The following is a 21,315-nucleotide window of genomic DNA, read 5'->3' on the forward strand; positions in this document are numbered from 1 at the left end:
GGGGTCGCAAAGAGTCGGACACGAATGAGCGACTGATCTGATCTGATCTGATTCATTAAGAAGGAAGACTGTGTCAGTTCTTCAGCATTTTTGTATGTTTTTAATTTCTGAATGTAACCATTTATTTCAATATATAAAACTGTAATCTTTTTTAGCACATTGCACACTACAATATAAAAAATGATTATTTTCTGTTTGTCAGATGGGGACATTTCTATCATTGTAACTCAAATAGGTTAAATGCAACTGTCAAGTGGGTTCTGTATATTACCAGATATGTGAATGGTGTTTTAAAATCTGAGCTACTCCTAAACTGCTTCCTAAAACATCAAAATACTTGTAGGCCATGGTCCTTTTCATTTTAACCTTAGCAAAACTGAGTAGAAATACGTTTGTTAGTGTAAATACAAACAGAAAGCATAATCAGCCAATAAATCTACTCTAATGACAAATAAAAATGAATTTGGGATGACATAATCAGTTCTCTCCATTAAGCATGGATAATCTAGAACTTCATATATTAGGATTTATTTACATGCAGTAATTTCTTGGATACAACCCTGATAGTAATCAATATAAAAAATACAGTAGCACTATTATAATACAGAGGTTTAATTTCAGATATGAAAGCATGTTTCTAGGGCATGGAAAGACATGAGTGGATTTCTTCATCTTCTAAGCAAAATTCCATTACAAAAATTTCTGTAAAACAAACCCTCTTCTAGCCTCAACCGATAGCCCACTTATTTTAAAGGTGGTGTTGGATATAAGCAATATAACAGCAAAGAGAGAATTTAGAAAATTCCTTTTATAACACAACATTGTAAATCAGCTATATACCAGTGAAAGCATTTTGAGGCAGTGAATATGTATTTGTTACACTAGTGGGCAAATTAAAGTTGGCTAATAGTCGAAGGGTAAAAAAATAAACACCTTAGTAGTTGAGAGAGCGAGCTTTTCAACTATATTTCAAGTTAAAAAAAAAAAAAAAGAGCTTGGAGATCAGACTGCCTAGGTTTAAATCCTGGCTTTATTAGTAACTGTAAGACCTTGAATGTTTCCTCTGTGCAATGGGGGTTTGATGAGATAAAGAATTCAAGCGCCCAGCACATAGTACTTCAAATAATTGTTAACACCTATTATTAAGAATTTTAAATATATATTACTTTTAATATATTTCATCTTTGCTTATTATTTTCATTTTGCAGTTCTTCCACCATGACTTATGTGTAAAGGTGTGTAGTAATTAAGAGTGATACAGTAAAACCTAAATTATCTGGAATGCTTGAGAAACCCAAAGAATACATTTATAGGTATCAAAAAATAAAACAAATGGGATAAATTTATTTCCTATCCTATAACATGCTTCCATGTCTTCTAAACAGGAGTATACCAGTGGTAAACTTTTTATTAATAAATCACTATTATTATGGATATCAATTATATTTCTATGTTAAAATTTCATAATCTCTTAAAAGATTACCAACAGGAATATGCCTGTTTGATTCCACCCAAGGATTTTTTAACATTAAGTCAATGAATACAATTCAGGGAGTGTGTGAAACTGAATTTAAAAAATTACATCTTTATATTCACTAAATCTCCCAAGTGAAAATTAGTATTTCCTTCAATTATGAATGAAAGCAGCAAACAGCTGGACCTACATATGTATCTCCAACAGGAATCACAGATCCTTTGTATCACATTACAACTGTTGCAAACTCTGGAAATTTTATGTTTATTATTATTTCAAAAACTTGATCTTTATTAGAGCCGCCAGTAGATCTTACTGTATTAATAATAAAGGACATATATTCCCATATCAAAAGTTTATTTTTCTTGGGACTTCCCTGAAGGTCCAGTGGCTAAGGCTCTGCTCCCAGTACAGGTGCCCCAGTTTGATCCCTGATCAGGTAGCTGGATCCCACATACTGTAATTAGGAGTTTGTGTAATGCAAGTAAAAATTCTGCATGCCACAAATAAGACCCGGCACACATAAATAAATAAAAGTTTGTTTTACTTTAATATTCTGAGATTCTGTTTCAAGTTGTTTTATTTTGTAATGCTATGAATTCTGTTTTATACATTTAAAGGCATAAATGTAAGAAGAGTCCATGGTTTCACCAGACCGCTAAAGTAGTTTGTGGCTCAAAAAAGTTAAGAAAGCTGACTTCAAATTCGTCCCAGTCTGCTGTGCTCTGTTAATTTAGAACACTAACATGGTCCATTATATTTTCATACCAAAGTTTGTTTAGATTAGGGTAGTACAAATTAGCTTCTCTGGGACTTTTCTTCATGGACCCCTTGGATATCATGCGTTCCCACTGAGTAGGTAGGAATATTTCCTGCCTTGTACCTTGGCTTCAAAGAGCAAAACAAGAGGGAGAAATAAGTTAAATAAAAGTAGCTTGAGATACACTGAAAGTAGAAATATAAAACACTCTACTCTTCCACTTTCTAAATTAAGAGATAATAAATACTCTATTCAATAATTTACTCTGGCATTAACTGCATGGGTTCAAATTCTACATCTATTTATCAGCTGTGTGACCTTGGGACAGTAACTTAATCTCTCTGTGCATCAGTGTCTCTATTTGTACAAGGAGGTTAATAAGCACTGTACCTGGTACATTATAAATTTTCCATAATGTTATAGATTTGTTTCACTCTATGGCCAGTTAATGTTTGAGCAATTAATAACATTTATATAGCACTGTAGTCTACAGTGCCCTTTCACATGCATTATGACATCTGAAGCACATAATAACCCTGTGAGAAAGGACAGCTATTATTACACCTACTTTAGTGTTGAAGGAACTAAGACAAGTAACCTTACCAATATCACACAAATAGGAAGCAAAGGAACAAGAACTCAAACCTGGATTTCTTCTCTCACTCCAATTGCCAAATCCTTTGTATCTACCACATTAGACTGGTTACAAGAGAGAACAAAAGAAAGCTTTATTCAGGGAAGAGGGAGGGGGCAGAGGTGTCAGCAGGCCATGAGGTAAGCACTTCTGTGCTCTGGAACTCACAGGGTGGTCCTCTGAGTAATCTATATCACCTAGGACAGTGTTAGAATTATAGAATCTCAGGCTCCACCCTGGCCTACTAAATCAAAATCAGCATTTTTGAACAAGTCTCTAGTGACTGAAGATACTAGTTTGAAAAGCAGTTTCACTAATTGTTCTAGTTATGCTATTATGATCACTTGAATAATATACATTTATCACATACCTAAGAAGTGTTTATTAGGTAATACTCTAGCTTACTGCTTTCCTTTTTTAAAACAGGAATTTTTTGAAAACAAATTTTTATATCCATTTAATTCTTAAAGACCTTCACACTGTGAGACCATTAAGGAGCGTTAGAAAACTTTAAGCAGGTCAGTGTTTTATCTTTCAATTCCTTTTAAAAATTAGCGTCTTGCTACCCTTTGCCTGAGGTATGATATACCGGAAAGCAAAACCACCTGTCCTTTGTTTTCACCGGCAGAATAAAACCGTACGTTTCTCCCCCTGGATATTTCAGATACTTTCAGTAAGTATTCAGTTTCTCGGACTCCAAACTCTGATTTCTTTAATGAGTTTTGTAACTTTCTGGCTCTAGGGGCTGAAACAGAGCAACAGGAAGAAAAAGGTATTAGGCCTACTCCCATACCTAAACTTTGGCGATGGTGACCATTGATTATAAAGGCAAGTAAACGGCCTGCCCCAATCCCTATTCCCCATCCTAATCATTCACAGTTGAGCTTAATTTCTAGGCTGCCCTAATTCCGGGGATTGGTCAATCGGCACTCTCTTCTCAGCGTTGATCCTCGAGGCCCTGGGTCAGAACAGCACAGACTTTCCGCACGTGGGAGCGCTGATCAGTGACCTGCCAGGTTCTATTTAAAATAACTGTTCCCATTTTGAGGGGCTACTCCTCCCAGAGGTTAATCAGTCCTGGCCAACAGGCGAGCCAATGTCCCTCACCTGCTCCACCAGAAACTTCAAACGCAGACTCAATCTAGACTAAAGGTATCCAGTAATTAACGCATAGTTCCTCCCACCGCAACATTCCTGATTGGGCGCGTGAGAGAGGGATGTGTCGGCTCGCGCTCTTACCAGTCCGGGGAATTCCATTTCCTCTCCCTCCCACCAACATAAGCATTCAGGGGCGGTGCTTCCCGGTCGACGGCCCGCCCCAGCTCGAGCCTGTGGCCCATCGGCATCTCGCGAGAATTTATGGATTTGGGGGCGGGCCCCTACCAGGAAGAGTGCACAAAACTGCCCTTAAGTCATTGCAGCGCTACAGCTCCTGTTACCAGCCTCGAGGTTCTCGCGAGATCCGCCTCCTCAATACCAAGTGAGGAAACTGGGGGACACTTTCGGGAGGGGCGTGGGGCGCGATCGCGCAGCTGCCGCTTCCATTACCTTCCTGCCATGGTCTCCTTCCGGTTCTCGATGCTTCTCTGAGTCTGAGGGTTTCCGCCGGTCGTCTACCCTTCCCCCCCAGCCCATGACCCGCCTCCGGCCCCCGCCCTCCAAGTCCAACCTCCGATCTGTTTAATAAGAAGGTGCTGTTCCGAAAAGGAGAAAGGGGTTGGCACAGATACGCTCGGCCCTTGACGTGGGGAGCAAACCGTCCGCCTTCAGCCTTAGATTCGTCCTGTGCTCGCGACGGCGGCGTTGGCGGACTGATACGCGGCGGTGAAGAGGCAGGAGGAGGGGGGAGGGGCGGAGCGTGGCAGCTGGCAGTAGTTCCGTCAGAGCGGACATCTTGTGGCTGTGTCGTGCGCGTGAGCCCCGTAGGGCCGGGGAGGCACCAGCTGCCGCGCGGGGAGGAGGCCGAGGCCGCAGCGTGAGGGAGGCCCCGGCCCCTCTGTACGCGTGGGTGTGGACGGCTAGGGGAAGGGAAGGGAGGCTGGCCCACTGGCTGGCCGGGTAAGGGGAAATGCAGGCCTTCGGTGGCTTCAGGGACCAGCCTGTTGGGTGGGGTAGGGTGGGAAGGCTAGAGAAGCCGGGGCCTCTTCTGCTTCAGAGGGAGGGGGAATGGGCGCGTCCTCGCGCCTAAGCCGGAGCTTCAGGGGCAGCTCGGGCGCGTGGGGGCTGGCGGTGGCTGGGCGGGCGCGCGCGGGAGCGCGCTGGAAGGCGGAGTGTACGGTGGCGTCAGGGGCGACACAGAATAGCTCTAGCTGCGGGGACAGCAGCACACTTCAAGCCTGTTTCCTTCCCCTCCCCGGCCGCATCTTTGAGCAGAAACCGAAAGGAGCCGGGCGTCTGTCCGGAGTCTCCTGTTTCCCCCTCCCCCCTTGCCTTTCTTTGCCCTACTGACGCCGGCATAGCGCCGACTAGGCCCCGGCTCCTCCTCTGCTGCGCCCCGGACCCTGCCCCGCACCCACCCCTTTCTCCTCCGCCTCTTCCTTTCCCACCCGGGTCTCTTCCTTTCTAGAGGCCGGGAAGTCAAACTTGTAGCCACCCCTCCGCTCTTCCCGTCACCCTGGCCCCCTCTTCGGGCCGGAGCACGACATAGAGGCTGGTGGTGGCTCTGCCACCCCACCCACCCCGGATCGCGACCGTTTTTGAGGGACTTGGATTCGTCCGGGTCTCTGCGGGGCCTGTGCGAGTGCTGATTTGCTCCGTTTTTGCAAAAGGCGCCTGTGTCTGGCAGAGCCGGTGTGAGACGAAGAGACAATCCTTCCCAGCCGCCAGGATAATCAAGAGTTTTGGCCGGACCTTCGAGCACACACCGAGATAGTGAGGAGCCAGACGAAAAGCACAGACTATGGCGCTGAAACGGATTAATAAGGTAACCCTGGGGTTGAGGGGAATGGGGTCGTGCGATGAAAGGGAGGCTCAGCCTGGAGGAAAGCCTTGAGGAGGGGCAGTATAATATGGAAATATCCCTCCTTGGGTCACTTCCATTGGGGGATGGGGAATGCGGATATACTTTATGAAGAACGCGATTTGGAAAGAACGGAACACTTCTGGCGAGTGAGGAGTGTTGTCTTGAGTGTGTTTCAATGGAATCGGTGCAAATTCGGGATGGAGAGTGATTTCAGGCGCCTCGGTTCTTCTGTAAGAAGTGTTAGTCCCCTCTGGGAGTCAGACTTGGCCAGAGACGCTCCCGCAGATGTCATGGCGTTCCTATTCTCATTGCTTGAAAACTTTGTTGTTATGTGAAGGCTCTGTGCCTTCTGGAGGAAGAAACATGGGAAACTCAGAGGAGAGAAAATCCAAGAAATCGGCAGGTCCCAAACTTGATAAAGGGGTCAGCGTAGAAGTCTTGGCAGCTGAAGAGTAGTGAGTGAGTCTTAATCAGAAAGTGATCGTCGATTCTGGGCAGGTTACACAAGCGTAAGTTGGGTTGGGAGAAGATGGGCTGACAACAGTGTTGCCACTTCCTATGTTTTGTAGTTGGGCTTTTCACCCGAAGCTATTTATCAGAGGCACACCGGGAACTGATGTAAAACCCTTCTGGAAGCTCCGTTTTTCTTTGGCATGGGAAGAGGGGGAGGGTAAAGAGTGAGATGGCAGCAGGAGAAGGCTAGTACCTATTTTTGCCTCTGTCCATTTAATAACATTCTCTGGGGAAATTGCTTCGCCATATACAACGAGGTTTGATGCTCAACTGTGGCTCCAAGTTGAAAAAAATAGGGTTTTTTGAGGTTTTGGGGGTGAACGGAACCTCTACCTCCGGTAGTTTAGTCTCATTTTCTTGCTCTAACTTCTGTCCCGCATTTTAAGATGGCGGCTGCTTTAACTGGTTCAGGCTCTTTCCGGCATCTCTTCTTGTAATATGAAATAATAATCTTTGTTTAATGTTATCTTTTATATCAGACTGTACACTGCTCTAAGACCTCCTACTTAAGACTTAGCTATATTCAAACTCTCAGACTGTATTTCCCTTTTTTGTAACGTGTGTGTGTGAGAGATGTTTGGTTCTTGCACAATCAAGGAGGGTGGAGTATTTCCAGCTTATTTGAAAAAAATGCTGTGGAGTAAATTCAGTCTTAATAAAACTAGGAAACAGAGAAGGTTGTGGGTTGCAAACTTTGGTCTTGATAGGTTACTTCTTTTAAGAGTTTACATGGAAGGAATGGCTAGGACTTGGCTTTACTAAAAATAGACCTGATTCTGCTTAATTTTACCTTTAATGTGTGACTTTGGAATATATTTGGCAAACTGCTGTTTTATGAAAGATAAAAGTTTAGATCTTCAATGTATTGATGTTGAAATGGTGAATTTTATTTCAGGGCATCATTGTCATTGTGGGTGTATGTGAAATATAAATTTTTTATTTTTGAGACAATGGGAAAGGAGTTTAGGAGTTAAGGCTTTTTAAAGTAAAAAGGATTATCAGACCTCTTTCTGTGACCACTTTGAAGGCCAGCAACACATTGGCGAAGCATGGTTATGTTTTGCAGTATAGTTAATACAAAGAACATAGCATTCATTGCAAGTCAACACCTTTTTTCTATAGGAATTCATCCAGGCCACTAAGATGTGGAATGATTTCAGAACCATAGATTTTTATGCATGTGAAACAGAATACTTTAAAGGAAGGTCTCATTGGTTTTTTTTCTTTTACAGGTGATACCCAGCTGCTGTGACACCACTTTAATCATTTAAAAGCTCTAGAGAGGCAATATAATGGTTAAGGGTGTGAACTTTGGAGCAATAAAATGCTGCAGTTAGAATTTTAAGACTGGGAAAGTTTGTATTTGTGTGCCTCTGTGTTATGTATGAGCTGTGAATAATTGAGTGTTGAGTATGTACCAGGCACTATTCTAGATCGTACTAAGGATGCATCAGTGAGCAAAACGAATAGAGTCCCCAGGATTTTTTTTTTTGGAATTAAATCAGTTCATGTGTGGCTTTGAACAGACTCCCAGCACCTGGTACTCATACTATTACTGCAACTTTAATATTACTGTTTTTAATTTGCAAGAGCTTTTATTAAAGAACTTTTCTAGTCTAGTACTCTTCATCAATACCAGACTCTCCTTTTATAAATACTTAGAAGGTCTGTATAATACAGAAACTGGACGTAATACTTTCCAAAACTGGAAAAATGTTTACGTGGGACATTATTGATTCAGTCTGTAGAAAAGTTGTGTTGTTTTTGGTTTTTAGCTATTTAGTGTCAGAATCACATGGTCAAACTTAAAAAACCAAAAACTCAAAGTTTTAGCAAATGGACAGCTCTGATGGGAGATACTCTTTATTTTAGGCACTTTTTTAATTTTTGAATTTTTTCTTTCCTGCAGCTGCCCAGATTCTAAATAGATAGATCTAAATGATAGATCTGTATCCTTTGTTGATATTTTATTGAAATGCTTATTTTGGGTATATTTTTAATCAATAGTTCATTTGATTAAGTTTTTGAATTTCTTTCCTGAAGCTTATGTTACAATTTTGTTTATTTCTTGGACCAAGCAACCTTATCAATCAACTCTGTTATTTTTCCTCTTGTCTTCTTTGTTTGGACACACTGTGATTTTACAAGGCTGTTAAACAACAAGAATCAAAAAATGGGAACTCCCACAATGGTTGGTGCTGTTTTGGCGGCCATAGGCAATTTTACTACTCTTATTAAACAAAATAACCACTGTCCATGTATTTTGAGGAAGTATAAAGAGAACTTTACATAAAATATAATATGAACCAAACCTGAAAAGCTCAGGCTTTGAGTGTTTGCAATGTGTCAGAACTGTTTGAAGCACTTGTATTAACTCATTTAATTTTAAGACAGTCCAAGGAAGTAGGTATAATTGTTACCTCCATTTTTGAGATTAGTAAACCTGAGGCACAGAGAGATTTTAAAAATCTACCTAGGGTCATAGCATGGGAAAGTTAAGATTAGAACCTAGGCTGTTGGACTCCAAAGTGTGTGCTCTTAACCACTACATTTTCATGTTATCTTTTTAGGGGGTTGGTATTCAAAAAGGTTTCTTTTGCATGTATCTTTCTGCTAATAGCTAGGTTTTAGCATCTACTGTGTATTGAATACTATTTCTAAGCCCTTTATGAGTATCTACTCATTTTATCCTCACAACAACCATATGAGATGGTTGCTCTTACCATTCCATTTTACACATCAGGAAATGGGCATGGAGTAAGTTACTTGTCTTATGCTCAGATGGCTAGGAAGGGACTGAGATTCAAACTAGTCTGCTGCAAGAATTCAGACTCCTAAACTCATTGTGAACTGCTACTTTGAACAATTTCAATTCCTAAATTTAATTTTGCTTCCTGAAATAACCTCTCCTCTTACTGAACGTTTAGATAATTGGGATTTAACTTTATCCTTAGGTTATAGCTAATTCTTGAGTTTAGATCTGAACTAATACAAGTTTTGGAAGTAGAAGTGAATTTCTTTTTTGGTTAGTATCTTCAAGGACTAAGGGAACTACTGTGTGCTGATTTTGCTGACTAATCACTAGGGGGATCATAAACTGGTTTCCAGTGAACGTACAGGCTGTATATGCCATGTGTCAAGGCTCGTCTATAACCAGCTAAGTTTGCAGGGCATTCGTTGAGAAATGCTGATCATAAAATTACCTGTTTTTATTTTATTTATTTGAATAAGGTTAACTGATACTTGCTTTGGTTTCATCATGATCCTCTGCATTGTTAATTCTGATAGTTAAACAAAAGGGAAGTTGAATACTCTTGCTTTAGCTCTGGGGAAAAGCATCACTGGCTTATCTCTATCATATTGTGTGTTAACTCGTGGGTTCAGGTGTCCTTTGATACCTCAATTTTTGAGGATTTTCCAAAGCATTTCACTATAATCTCTTTATTAAAGATGACAGACACCAAGTTCCTAGAACTGAGATTGTGTTAATTAAATCCTAAATTAGGTTTTGCATTCTATTACATACTATGTATGTGGATTTTGACAGGGGTTACATTTATGTATTAGAATGTTAAAAACAGTTTTTAGAGAGTATAAGTACATGAGGTCTTAGCAGACTTACTGAATCATAAATCATTTCTCTGGGATCAGGCATAATTTTGAGATGTTCCCTAGGTGATTCTGAAGCCTCCTCTGGTTAAGAACCTCAGACATAAGCAGGGGGATGTGTGTGTTTTCGGTCATGTCTGAGTCTTTGTGACCCCATGGACGATAGCCCACCAGGTGGCTCTGTCTGGATTTTCCAGGCAAGAATACTGGAGTGGATTGCCATTTCCTTTTCCAGAGGATCTTCCCGACCCAAGGATCAAACCCATGGCCCTGGTGTCTCCTGCATTGGCAGGCAGATTCTTTACCACTGCACCACCTGGGAAGCCCTAAGACATAAGGAATAATCATTGAATCTTACTGAGGTCTTAATGTTTGGCACAGTAGTCTAGTCCCAGGGGACAAAATACAGGGAAACCTGTTATTACCTGTGGGACTCTGTTTTGAGTGAAGGAAGCAAGCATATAAATACATAAATTGATATTTGTCACCCTGTATAACTTTTCAAAGTTACTATAAATCAACAAACATTTATTTAAGATAAAGGGAATTGTTATTTAAATATCAGATTTATCCATTATTAAAACTAGATTTGTCTAAATATCTTTCTCCACTATATTTTGTTATTGTTGAGTATGTTTTTTCATTTATAACTACTTTAGCCCCCCCTTCCAGAGACAAGCTAGTATTGACAAAATTAATTTTATTTCACTGGAAATTTTGTGCTCTTGATCTAGTTTTGCTATCCAGTTATATAGTGTAACTAAGAATGGATGCGTTTAGTGAGTTTATTATTTGCCAATCTATGTTAGATGAGGTTTGGTCTCAAAATGGTACCCTTGGCCCTGTTATGTGGGGAGGGTAAAAGTTCAAAGAAGTATTTTATACTTGCTCAAACATCTGATTTTTATCTCCAACTATACTGTGAACATGATATATCGTTTAGAGACCTCGAAACCAGCTTTGTTTAAATTTGTTGTTTTTAACTTTTAGATCTCCTTGTGTTTTACCACTCCTTGGTTACTTGTTCATGCAATACTTCACATTAATTCTAGTCTTGTTATAATTTCATGGATGTTTTCAACTAGTGGGCTGATGTTAATTTTGTCTTCCCTGTCTTTGAAATGCCTTATTTGCTTTCGTAGTTCAAAGCGTAGAAACTAGATTTGGTTCTGTGTCTTTACCCCCATTTAGAGATAATGCTTACAAAAGAATAGCTTTGAGTAATCTTAAGTGAGTTACTTTAATGGTGATTGAAAGAAAGAAAATTATAGTATTATTCACTCAAGCCATTCTTTGTACTTTGAATGAATAAGCATACTTGTCTCATAATTATAACTAAACAGGAAGTTAATTTCTTGTCAGTGATGTAATGAGACATGGTATGCAGCACTTATCTCTTAATCCTTAAAGTAAAAGAAACTTTTCAGAATTTCTCAGAAGTTACAAATCCCAAGCTAAATTGACTTTTAAAAGGGCTACTCCTTACATATATGAAATTGTTCAGACCTGAAAATCTTTTTGCCAAACTCCCTTCTTTTGAAATCACTTCCAGTAGCCATGCATTTCTGAAATATTTGTTTTTCTTCCTTACTGTTTGTTTCTATGTACAGTATTTAAATTTCACAGCATTGAAGTTTAAAATTTTTTTGTTTACTTCGTAGCAGACTTGATGTTTATAAGAATTAGAGCAATTATTGTCTTACTAGTTGGGCAATTAATACTTCATGTTGACCTTTATCATTGGTCTGAGGATATACCTTTATATTTGCTAGATTGTAAAGCCTCTTTGAGGGTGATTCTTATCTCAAAATTTCTTAAGGCACTTATTCTCTTTGCTTCCTACATCATGCCCTCATCTTATCCATCTCCTAGGGTAATATTTTATGTTGGTCAGTATAGGTTTAAGAGGCAAGATCTGTCTTTATCGTGTGGATTTCCATGGTCATACAAATCTTCAAGTGAAAGTGTTGAAAGAAATTGGCTCTTAAATAAAATACAAGAAATAGCTTATACTAAGGGAATGAACTTTGTTTTCCCCAAATTGATGATACAAAATGTGTCTGTGCTACTTTAGTCATTATGACTTTGATGCAAAATGGATGGCAGAGATTGGAATAACATGATTGTGGAATGTGGTGGTAATTATTATACTTAGTATCATAATTATTGTACTTGACCTTACCATAGTAGTCATCTGAGTTAAGTTTTGCCAAGTCCTTGAGAGAATGATGGAACTAGACAAACTAGAAAAGGTTATTTAGAAAGTTACACCTCAACAGCAGAATTGATTAAATAGGAACTTTGTTTTTGTAAATGTTGGCTTTGGTTATGTTGCTCTAATGAGTAAGTAGTGGTGGTCATTAAAAGAATGTTTAGTGGAATGCATAAATAATAGTTACTGGAGGTTTTGAATCTTACTAGTAACTCATCCACCCATATGTCTGGTCTATAATTTTGTTATTCATAATCTTATTTTTTCAATTTATAAGCTAGAGAAACAAAAGCAAATATTTAGCATTATATTTAGACTTCTGCTCTTAGCCAGTATCTCTCATCCTTCTCATGTTTTACCTCTAATAGTCAATTGTCAAAAATACTGTGTTCCATGATGATAGAAGCAAAGATCTTCCTCAAAATAAACTGTAGGCTTTTGAGTCTCACATAAACAATGGTCAGACTCATTACTGTTTAATCATGTACCTCCAGATGAAAACACTCACTGGCTTAAGCTATACCTGTTGGTTGGCTGTTAGAGAAAATTCATTGACTTATTTTTCTATGGGTCTATTTAGGCTTTTAAGGGAAAGGAGAAGCATATTTCCCAGTGGGAGAAGGCCTGGATTCTCACACTGCCAGGTGTTCAGGAGGTCTCAGGAGAAGCAATTCAAAGGGAAGTGATCCTCAAAGGAGATTTCCCCACAAGAGCACATCATGGTGAAAAAGTGTCTTTTTTTTTTTTAATGGACAATACAGTTTTCAGCATTGTGCCCTAGTTATATTAGGGGCTTCCCAGGTGGCATAGTGGTAAAGAATCTACCTGCCGATGCACGAGATGCGAGTTCGATTCCTGGGTTGGGAAGATCCCCTGGAGTAGGAGATGGCAACCCACTCCAGTTTTCTTGCCTGGAAAATTCCACAGACAGGAGCCTGACAGGCTGCGGTCTATGGGGTCGCGAAGAGTCAGAAGCAGCTGAGTACACACACATAAGCATACGTAGTTAATATGTTGTTGATCCATCTTAGTGCCCTTTCAAGGTGAGTGAAGCCTTTAGCTAATGTGTGCCAAACTCCCTGCCCCCTATTTTCTATTTCAGTGATCTTGATAGTTGGTAAAGAACCCACCTAAGTAATGCTTTTCTCTATGGTCTGGAGGTATGGTCAAATTACGAAGACTTCGTTGGTTATATGTATGAGCTGTTCTTTCTGATTCTTGCCACTGTTCCTCTTAAACTACTAAGAAGCAAAAAGCTGACAATTGAAGTTTTTCGTATAATTTTATAAGTTGTTTTTGTCTCAAGCCTTTGAAACCTTTAGGTTCTAAAGTCATTTTGTAAGGTGAACAGCAAAGACAAAATAGCTTTTGAAAATTCTTTGAATAGATGCTACATTGGAAACTGATCTCAAATCTAATAAATACAGTTCTTGCAGTGCCACAAATAATTGTTTTCTTACTTGACTTTAAAGTCCACATAACTTGAAAAATGGGTAACATAGGCTCAATCTGAGTATAGTGAGATACAAACCAACGGTGAATAAGGAGAAACAAGAAAACACCAATTTTCTGTGTCTTGTTTAATTTGTGGCATTTATTCCTTGAGTAAAATGAAGAGTTGGGTTGGTGGGATTGAAATTTTTGTCTCCAGTTTGCAAAATACCGTGTCCAAGTAGTCATTAACTTTAAATACATCTTTGGAGCAAGGACACTTGAGAAGGTAGCCTTAAATGTGTCTCTAGACCTATCTTTTAGGTTGTCTAGTAGATAACACTGCTTTGCTCTCCAACCAGTCCTGAAGCTCAGCGTGTCTTACATTTGGTTTGATTCAGTCTTTGCTTTCCCCTCTTAAGGGGGCACTAATGTAAAATGGATAGAAGACCTATTTCCATAAGATTGTAAGGGTAAAGTGATCAGTGTGTTAAGATAATTTTCATCCTTGGTGACTTAAGTTTATGTTCCTAATGTAGTTATCTATTCATCTATCCTTTGTAGCAGGAGTTCCTACAATATGTGGGTGAGGATGGTCTTTGATATCCCGTAAGTTAAGTAAAAGTTATTGTGTGGGCATCTGTATTAGGGATAGAGGGTCAGCAGTTCATCAGATTATTAGAATTCCTAGTCTTTGTCACAAATAATGCCATGTACATGGCTAGGAGTGTATGAAAATATGAAGAAACTACAGAAACCAAATTTAGGATGGTCAAAAAAATTTAGGATAGTCTTGTTAACTTGTCAGGGAAAGGGATGGGTATGTGGGGAGTACATGAAACATCTGCAACACTTAAAATCTGAAAGAGGTATGGTAAAAAGATCTAGAAAGTCAGTCATTTCTAGTATACTATTGCTGCTGCTGCTGCTAAGTCACTTCAGTCGGGTCGGACTCTGTGCGACCCCATAGACGGCAGCCCACCAGGCTCCCCTGTCCCTGGGATTCTCCAGGCAAGAACACTGGAGTGGGTTGCCATTTCCTCTAGTGCAGGAGAGTAGAAAGTGAAAGTGAAGTCGCTCAGTTGTGTCTGACTCTTAGCGACCCCATGGACTGCAGCCCACGAGACTCCTCGGTCCATGGGATTTTCCAGGCAAGGGTACTGGTGTGGGGTGCCATTGCCTTCTCCAATACTATTGCTGGTACATCAAAAAATTCAACCATTTGTCTTGCTCAGAAAGCGATCAATGGCTTCGCATTGCCTGTGGAATAGTCTTTGCCATAGTATTCAAGACTCGAAAGATCCAGCCCTGATTAACCTTTCTAGCCATACCTGCTACTCTCTTAACCTGTACCCCACTGTGTGTCTGGTATACCAAACTACAAGCGAGTTTTTTAACATCCTGTTTTCTTTCACTCCCCTGGATTTTAATTTCTCTATCTTGAATGCTTATCCCTCTATCAAGACCGAGCTCAAATATCACTGGTTTAAACTCAGGCAAGGTTAATGATAACCGTTTCAAAATTCACAAAGCAGTTGAATGCCTTTTAAGTATTCAGGTTGTTTGAAACGTAATTTTTTAATTTTTTTATATTATGTCTGCTTTCTATTAGTCTATTGGGGAAGGCATTCATGGTCTATCTTGTTATTTTCAGATGTAATATGCTTGACACCAAAAAGGCAATCTCCATATAAATGAATAAATGCTTTGGTGAAATGTGCTAATATTACGCTTTTTATTTAAAAATAGATTTTACTTAAGCTTCTGTCACTGAAAGTTTAGCTCTTTACCAGGTAAGACACATGATTTCTTTCTGGTTCTCTAGTTTGATTTTTCAACTTGGCTTCATTTATGTTTCTTACACATGTTACAGCCAGATTAAAGCAGTACATTGTATTTTCATGGGATAAATGTGTATAATAGTAATAGAACCCAGGTAACACTCTGCTTAAGATGGTTATCTCTATTTTTTTGTCCCCCTACTTATTGGATTTGTTAGGAGAAAACTGGAATAGTTAACAATCAAAGCAGTAACTGTAGGAATTAGAGCAGGCTACAGCCTTAGGAACTGAAATTGCGTATCTGTATGCCAAGTGTGTCTTTTTTAATCTCTGCTGCCCAATGTGGCCTCTTTTTCTTTGGATTCATCATGTAATTTCAGGGCTTGTGCCTGCCAATAGCTCTGGGTCACATCCCTGCAGCTCCTGATTAGAGAAGGAAGGAAATGACCTTTCCAGTTTTTAGCTTCAATTTGAAAAATCTCCGGTAGGGATAGAGGGACAGAATGATACAATCAGGTTCTAGCTTGCGTTATTTCCAGCTCTGAGCTAACCACTGAAGCTGAAGGTATGAAATTCTATGATTATCCTTTCTGAATAGTTGGTTAATGGTAACTAACAATCACCCAACACTACAGTCATACGTTGAGAGTAAGAGAAAAACATTTCCAGAAAGGGAAGGTGGTTTGAGCACACTTCAAAATGCTGCATAGAAGAGCACCTGAGATGACTTCTTAAGCTTTTCTCATGTTTTTTCACTGCTCAGATATTTTTATGTTTTGGTGTCGTGAGAATTATTTGGTATCTTTGAAGTAAGTCCTTGTATTTATGTAAAAGGTATTTTGATCCTCAAAGTTCGGATGTTAAAGTGGATTTTGGTACATAAGTTAATTGGCCAAATAATAGATCTTTGAGTATTAAGAGATGTCTTAGTTATGGAGAACTTGGAACATAAAGCATTTACAAATTATCTGAGGGGAAGAAGATCCTGAAATTATGGGAGTGAAGAGCTGAAATTCAGTGCTAACTTTTCCTGAAAATTGTTCATTAACTCTAAAGGAGTGAATAGTAACACATAAAGGCTTGGTGATTCAAAGATGTCCCTGTGCAGGAAAACTGTTTCAAAATATCTTCTTAGGCTTTTTTCATAAAATGTGCAACTTTTAACAGGATATAGATATATTCCAGGTCAACTGTAGATTCCTGAATTTTATTATGAAGGGGTTTCAGCATCACTTCTGTAATGTGTTTAAGTACATAAAAGTACATGATTTGGGGTAGATCTGTGTAAGAAACTAATGTTAGTAATATTTGAATGCAAATGCTTACTAGACATTTTTAGATAGAACTGCATGAAATTGCAGTTTCTGTAGTTCAGAAAAGGTCAAGTATTAACAATTTTGTGTGATTCAACCTGGGCTTCCAGGTGGCACTAGTAGTAAAGAATCTGCCTGCCAGTGTAAGAGGCATAAGAAACTGGGGGTTCGATCCTCTGGGTTGAGAAGATCCCCTGGAGAAGGAAATGGCAGCTCACTCCAGTATTCTTTCCTGGAGAATCCCCATGGACAGTGGAGCCTGGCAGGCTACAGTTCATGGGGTCACAAAGAATCAGACACGACTGAAGTGACTTAGCACACACGCACGCAGTCTGGTAAAATGGTTTCTTTAAAACCACATCCACAAATAGTCCCTGAATTGCTGACCTGTTATTACTAATGTATATTGTAGCATGAGCCAGACAGTTGCTAGATGATTGTTATAGACAACTAAGCATAATCACACAGGCAAAAGATTTAAATGAGCTAAGGCTATAATAATGTAGCCTATTTATAAAGCAGATTGATTTTGTTTAATAAATGAGCCACCTATCCAAGAAATCTTGCCTTCCAGATGGGTAGTCTGCTTGCTAAGTACCTAATACATTAAATACCAGATAGTGTGCTAGCATACTTTTACCTCATTCATCCCTTCAAAACTTCTGTAAAATAGGCATTTCTATTTTAGAGTGAGGAAATAATGCTAGGACATAGTGGGTCTAAATTGGATTAAAAGTGAGACTCCACTATGATCATGTTGAGGGAGGAACATATTCATCGTCCTTATTTCATGTTGCTGTGTTTGAGCATTTGAGTTGTATGCACAAGTTTGTATTTGGTTTTAGTAGCATTTTTGTGTTAATTTATTGTCGTATAGGAAAGCAGTGAGGGTGGTTCAGAATAGGTACGTTTTTAACCTTAAAATAGACTTTTTTGGACCCTTATGATCTTTAAGAGGAAATCAGACTGCCTAGGTTTCTGATGTATCTTTTTTTCATTGAACCAGTTAAACAAAAGAACTTGTTAAAGAAGTTTGAGACATGGAAAAAAATTCTCTTTGTATCAGTTAGACTGTACTGGATTCTTAACTACAGTGCTTTATGGGAGTTAATCTGGCCTATGACAGAGTCATCTGGATAGTTGATTAGTTCAAGTTGCCAGCATTATTTAATTTTCTCAAAAAAAAAACAAAACTGTGGTTCAGTTCTAAGCTAAAGGGGTGTGTGTGCGCATGTACTCGGTTGTGTCTGACTCTTCAACCAGTTGACTGTATAGCCCACTAGGCTCCTCTTTCTGTGCTTAGTTTCACTTGTGGGGTTTTTTGTTTTGTCTTGCTTTAGCTATTTGCTTAACTCTGGGATAAGGGCTTCTGTAGTTCCTACCCTTCAGAATCAAAGTGTTTAGAATTAATTTTCTCAAATATGTTGAACATATGAAATAAATTTACATAGGCAACTGTAAAGGTCTGATCTGAACTTCTCATCCATCTTCTTAAAGTTGGCTCCTGGCATTCCCTGGCTGTCTTGATAAACTTAAAAGTAGTTGTAGTTTAAGTTTCAGAAGCAGATTGGCAAAGTGTCTATCAAGGCACTTTTCTGTATAACTTAATACATGTACAGCACAATAATTCTGCATGTATAGTGCAAAATGATTACTCTTAAGGACAATTCTTTATTGACACTTTTTTTTAAACTGGAATGAATCTAAACTCACATTTCTAAACAGTTGACTGTTTTCTGAAGTGCATTATTTTGACCGCGTAGTAAAGGCACATACTTCTCGTTATCTTCCTAAAGTGTATTCCCTGCCTTTTCTTTGAAGTCCATTATTGTCCATGTGTGCTCAGTCACTAAGTCGTGTCCCACTCTTTGTGACTCCATGGACTGTAGCTTGCCAGGCTTCTCTGTCCATGGAATTTTTCAGGCAGGAATACTGGAGTGAGTTGCCATTTCCTCCTCCAGGGGATCTTAACAGGGTCTATAAATTCCTATGCTGTAGAAATTTACATACTGGTATTTAGAGATAAGGCTGTATCATAAATTTTTTAAAAACTTGTAAAAAAGCAGCTTTGTTTTCTTACAAGATTATCCCTATGGGTTATACACAAGTCATGGAAGGGTTAGATACACTTTGGGAATTAAGGTCAAATGGAATTGTGGAAGCTCTGTATTTTGCTATGTGCAAACCACTTTTCTACCTAGAAAGATGGATTGTTCCAGAGTTATACTCAATGTTGAGTGAAAGACAAGGTGTTGAGTATAGGGATAAGGAGATCAAACCAAAAAGGATACTTACCTAGCCCCATGAGAGATTTTTTAAGGAGAAAATGAGGTCACTGGGTAGTGTGCTTCAGAAAGAACAGTATTTAAGAAAGTAAGGGCCTGTGAGATGGTCTGAAAGTTCAGCAATAATATGAATGTTGAAAACTGCCCTAAGTTCTTAACCTAGGGAAGTATCAGATTACAACATTTTCATTTTGTAGGACAGCTTTTGTTCATGTACAGGCACACCTTGAAGATAATGAGGGTTTGGTTCCAGATGACTAAAATAAAGCGAATATCACAATAAAGCAAGTCACACGTATTTTTTATTTTTGGTTTCCCATTGCACATAAAAGTTATGTTTACTATAGTCTGTTAGGTGTATAGTAGCATTATGTCTTTAAAAATGTACATACGTTCATTTAAAAATACTGTATTACTAAAAAACACTAATCATCTGAACCTTGAGCAGGTTGTAATCTTTTTTCTTTAACTGACATAGGGTTTGAAATAGTGCAAGAAATTATCAAAATATGGTATAAAGACAGAAAATGAGCAAGTGCTTTTAGAAAGAGGGCCCTGATAGCCACAAACCTTCAATTTGTTTAAAAACAAAACACCCTCCCAACCCCCACACAGTATCCATGAAGCATACAACAAAACAAGGTATGCCTGTGATGGAAATTCATATCAGTGTGTGTGGTGTATGCTTTCATGACCCTTAGCCAAGATGATTGTTCTGCTATGCGTCTATAAAATAACTATGCCTAGTGTGTCCCAGGAACTGGACTAGGGTTGGTTATGTTTTCATTTCTTATGAAATGTATTGTTGATGTAAATTGTGATTATATGTCCCTTAAAGAATGGTGTGAAAATAACAAAGCAGATGACTCTTTCTGTTACGGTCTTATGACCCAGCATTTTCTATCTTGGTGTAGGAACTTAGTGATTTGGCCCGTGACCCTCCAGCACAATGTTCTGCAGGTCCAGTTGGGGATGATAGTAAGTAATTTTCAAGTTTGATTTTTTACCATTAGTTTCAAAAAAGCTTGTATATTTTTAGACAATAACAAGAGTATTTTCTTTTTCTAGTGTTTCATTGGCAAGCCACAATTATGGGACCTGTAAGTACTGATAATGAAAAGCAAAGATTTAATTAAAAACGCAGCATTAATCTAGTTTGTAGTTTTTAACTAACTCTTTATAGCTTTATTTCATTACATTGTAATTCTATTTGGGATATGCCATAATTGTATTGCTTTTGAAAGAAACTAGTCATTTGTTAAGTACAGTATTCCCGGGGTTCTATGTTTAGCATTTCTGTGACCTGTCAAATATCTCTTCTAATTTTCCCTCATAGCAGTGTAAAGTATTGTCACAGAACTTGCTGATTTACAGAGCCAATTAGTTTTCTGACCATATCATGGTGTTACTCAGAGACTCTGAATGTGTAACTGCCTAAAATCTAGCTTAATTGTATTATTTTGATATTTTGAGTTTTTCTAGAACTTTAGTTTCATATAAAATTTGAATATTTTTAGGTAGAAAGTGATATTTTGAATACAGCAAAATTCCTTTCTATCCTGGGTAGATAAGAAACTGTATTGCTGGATAATTGAATATTCAGAATTATGGATACCATCTAAGAATTTCACAGAATTAGAGCGCAGTAAAACATCTTGGGGTAAGACTGTATCTTGCACAATACTTAACATTTTTTTTTAACTTGGAAGGCACGTGAGGATTTCTGTTCTGAGTTGTGTGTTTGTTACTGAATTTTCTGCTTTCTTACCCCTTTTGGTATTTTAATTTCAATATAAATGGCAATAATGTACTAGGTGAGATAATAAGTAGTTCATAATTATAAAAGAGGAAATACCCTTGAAAAGTTAGCCAGAGGGTGGGTTGGATTAGCACATGTTTATTTAGCAGTTCTGATTATAAATAAGCTGGAAGGGGATATTTTTAATAGTTTAAAGTATGTCTGGATTATCCTAATGAAAACTACAGAGTCAGGATTGTTTCCAGTTACCTCCAGGTATATTTTTACTGTTTTAAGTGCTTGCTTTTGTCTAATTGGTAACAAAACTGTGATCTGCCACTGCTCTATGCTTCCCACCCCCTTTAAATATACATATTTATGTGACTCATGGCTGACCCAGTTTGGCAGTGTTTTATTTTTTATCTGCACTGCATGACTTGGGGGATTTTATGATTTTCCCAGCTAGGGATTGAACCCGTGCCTCACTGCAGTGGAAGTACTGTGTCTTACCACTGAACCACCAGAGAATTCCTGACCCACACAGTGTTTTAAAAGTTGACAGTCTTCGCATAAAAACCTCCTGACTAGGCTTAGGATGGAATA

General features: G+C 38.7%; 1 protein-coding gene across 13 annotated transcripts in view; it reads left to right on the forward strand.

Moving 5' to 3' along the window:
• Nucleotides 1-4,258: 4,258 nt before the first annotated feature.
• Nucleotides 4,259-21,315, forward strand: part of UBE2D3 (ubiquitin conjugating enzyme E2 D3) — a 28,868-nt gene continuing 11,811 nt past the window's right edge. For 3 of the 13 annotated variants that reach the window (XM_061419536.1, XM_061419544.1, XM_061419532.1), the window contains exons 1-4: nt 4,776-4,866; nt 5,637-5,791; nt 19,889-19,952; nt 20,025-20,074. In XM_061419536.1, the coding sequence (XP_061275520.1) occupies nt 5,768-5,791; nt 19,889-19,952; nt 20,025-20,074 (138 nt within the window). In that variant the 5' untranslated portion in view covers nt 4,776-4,866; nt 5,637-5,767. Of the gene's footprint in view, nt 4,349-4,469; nt 4,560-4,612; nt 4,701-4,775; nt 4,927-5,636; nt 5,792-19,888; nt 19,953-20,024; nt 20,075-21,315 lie in introns of those variants that run through there. The other 10 variants (XM_061419539.1, XM_061419537.1, XM_061419540.1 and 7 more) reach the window with 9 other exon arrangements.

The sequence above is a fragment of the Bos javanicus genome, chromosome 6 (assembly GCF_032452875.1).
Source record: "Bos javanicus breed banteng chromosome 6, ARS-OSU_banteng_1.0, whole genome shotgun sequence".
Taxonomy (NCBI): Eukaryota; Metazoa; Chordata; class Mammalia; order Artiodactyla; family Bovidae; genus Bos; species Bos javanicus.